At 38.8% G+C, this 2,500-nt stretch overlaps 1 protein-coding gene across 1 annotated transcript in view; it reads right to left on the reverse strand.

The window, feature by feature from the left end:
• The window catches only part of lama5 (laminin, alpha 5), a 43,285-nt gene extending 41,511 nt beyond the window's left edge, over positions 1 to 1,774 (reverse strand). Inside the window, 1 exon segment of the mRNA XM_062427200.1 lies at positions 1,500 to 1,774. Coding sequence (XP_062283184.1) covers positions 1,500 to 1,774 — 275 coding nt within the window.
• Positions 1,775 to 2,500: the final 726 nt, after the last annotated feature.

Raw genomic sequence — 2,500 nt, forward strand, 5'->3', positions numbered from 1 at the left:
TTATGGAGTGGAAAAGGAAAAAAAAAAAAAAAAACCCAACGTAGCTCGTCCTTTATATAAGTGGTTTTGGGCCCTTTGTGTTTAAAAGCGTTGCCGAGTCCTACAAAGGAAGCAGTGCATGAAATAATGACTTGGCAGAGCGGTCGGAGGATTCGTGCACGTTGCTGACCTCCTCTGTTCAACTCTCTCTACTCTGAATGCGGTCGAGTGGCATCTGCATGAAGTCTAATACAAGAAAAGTGGTTGATAATAATAATAATAATAATAATAATAAATAAATAAATAAAAAACACTCCTGCAAAAACGCTCTATAAAGAAGGAAAGTGTTTAATGTGAAGATTTAGTTTTTAAAGCAGGTTGAAAGTGCAATATTGTGGCTGCAAAACCACTAAAATATGATAAAGGACATTAAAGGATCATTACAAATTAACCTCAGTGTTAATTGATATATATCACACTTTGAACATGTGTGAATCCATTAAGGTTTAGTAGTATAAGAGCGATATATGAAAGATAAAGATGTGATGAACTGTAAAGCAACCAAAGCCACACCTCAATGGAACACACACACACACACACACACACACACACACACACACACACACACACACACACACACACACACACACACACACACACACACACTTCAAAGCCTCAACTGCAATATAATACAAATACTGCATGATTAAAAAACACACAAAAAAAGTCCCAAAAGAGACAAAAAAAGTTCTAAAAGAGTAAAGTAGTAAAATATCCGAGCCAAACTTAAATTAAGCACCATTTACATGATATTATAAGTAGGGTAGTTTAGGGTAATGTGGGACACTTGTTTACCTTATTAACATATGAATACACTAATTATATCAACACCTAATATCATGATGAAATCCTCAAGATGTTTCCTTGTTAAATTAGTGGCCAATTTTTGGATATTGGGTAATGTGGGACACTCGATTTTAGTGTTTATAAATACTTTGATTTATTTACAAAGCAGCTTTATATCTACCAAAACCTTCTGAAATGTGCAAAGTATTTAGGTTAAAAACAACTAGTAGCCTGTATGTTCACATGCATATACTAGTTAACTTTAAAATGAATGAAGAGAAAAAGAGATAAATGCACTGGAGCTTAGTTATCCCACATTAATCAACGTCCCATTTTACCCTAATCCACCCTATATACTCATGTTCCTTGTGTGTGTAATGTGGGACACTAGTTTTTAGACTTAGAAATACTTTGATTTATACAAATCAGCTTCATCTGCCATAACTTTCTGAAATGTGCGCACTCATATTTAGTCATTTAATTTTGTCGGCCAACATGTTATTTTGCTTTCTGCATGAGATAGGTTAAAAAAAAACAACTAGTAGCCTGTATTCTCACATGCATATACTAGTTAGCTTTAACATACATTCATATAAAAGGAGATAAATGCACTGGAGCTTAGTTATCCCACATTAATCAACGTCCCATATTACCCTAATCCACCCTATATTTGCGCAAAATTAAAGTCACCGCTCACCTGGATGGTTTGGCTCGGGTCTCCGGACACCGGGCCTCCGACCAGCTTGCAGTAAAGATCCTGCACGCTCCTGCCGGTGTCTTCCTCCCCGCAGGTCGCCGTGGCTCTGATCTTAGTGCCTTCAGCCAGGTTAAAGTAAGGCGGGTGCAGACTGTACCCATTCACCCCGTTGATCGGCAGCTCCTGAGCCGACAACAAGCCGCAGTAACAACAGCAGGTCACCAACAGCGGCCACAGCAGCAGCATCGCCATCCCTCTCTCTCTCTCTCTTTCTCTTTCTATCCCTCTTTTCTTTCCCTCTCTCTCTGTGTCTGTCCACCTGTCGATCCGGTCCGAGAGAAGAGGGTGTAAAAAAAGAAAAAAAAAGTTTGAGAGGTAATCAGAGTTAACTATTATAGGAAAACGAGCATCTGGAAGGGAAATGTAATGTAAAAAAAGAAAGAAGGGAAAGGGAGATAGTTTGTAGCCCTGGAGAACAGTCCGTCGTGGTTTCTCTCTCTCTCTCTCTCTCTCTCCCTCTCTCTCTCTCTCTCCCTTTCTCACTCTGTGCCGCTCCAGCAGACACCTATTCCAACTCAATCTGTTACCCTCCTCCCTCTTTCTCTCTGTTAGTCCGTCCCCAGTGGTAGGAGGAGGGCATGCCACTGCAGAATGCAATCAGCAGCAGGCTATCTAACCTCTTCCTCCTCCCTCTCTTCCCTTCTTCCCCCTCTCTTTAAAGTCATTTTTAAACATTTGAGAGCTATAAAAACACCTTAAACACATTTCTTTTAGCTGGACTTTTCCTAGTGTGAGCCACAGTGTATGAAAATGGAAATAAAATGCATCTTTTTTAAAAACATTTGTGCAGCTAATACATATTTTTATGCATGAAAATGTACAAATTTGACCTGTTTGTATTAAACAAATTCCAAAAATCTGCATTAAAACATGTTATTGACCATAAAACAGTGATTGTGCATGTTTTTTTTAATCAAA

This window comes from Scomber scombrus, chromosome 10 (genome assembly GCF_963691925.1).
Source record: "Scomber scombrus chromosome 10, fScoSco1.1, whole genome shotgun sequence".
Classification (NCBI taxonomy): Eukaryota; Metazoa; Chordata; class Actinopteri; order Scombriformes; family Scombridae; genus Scomber; species Scomber scombrus.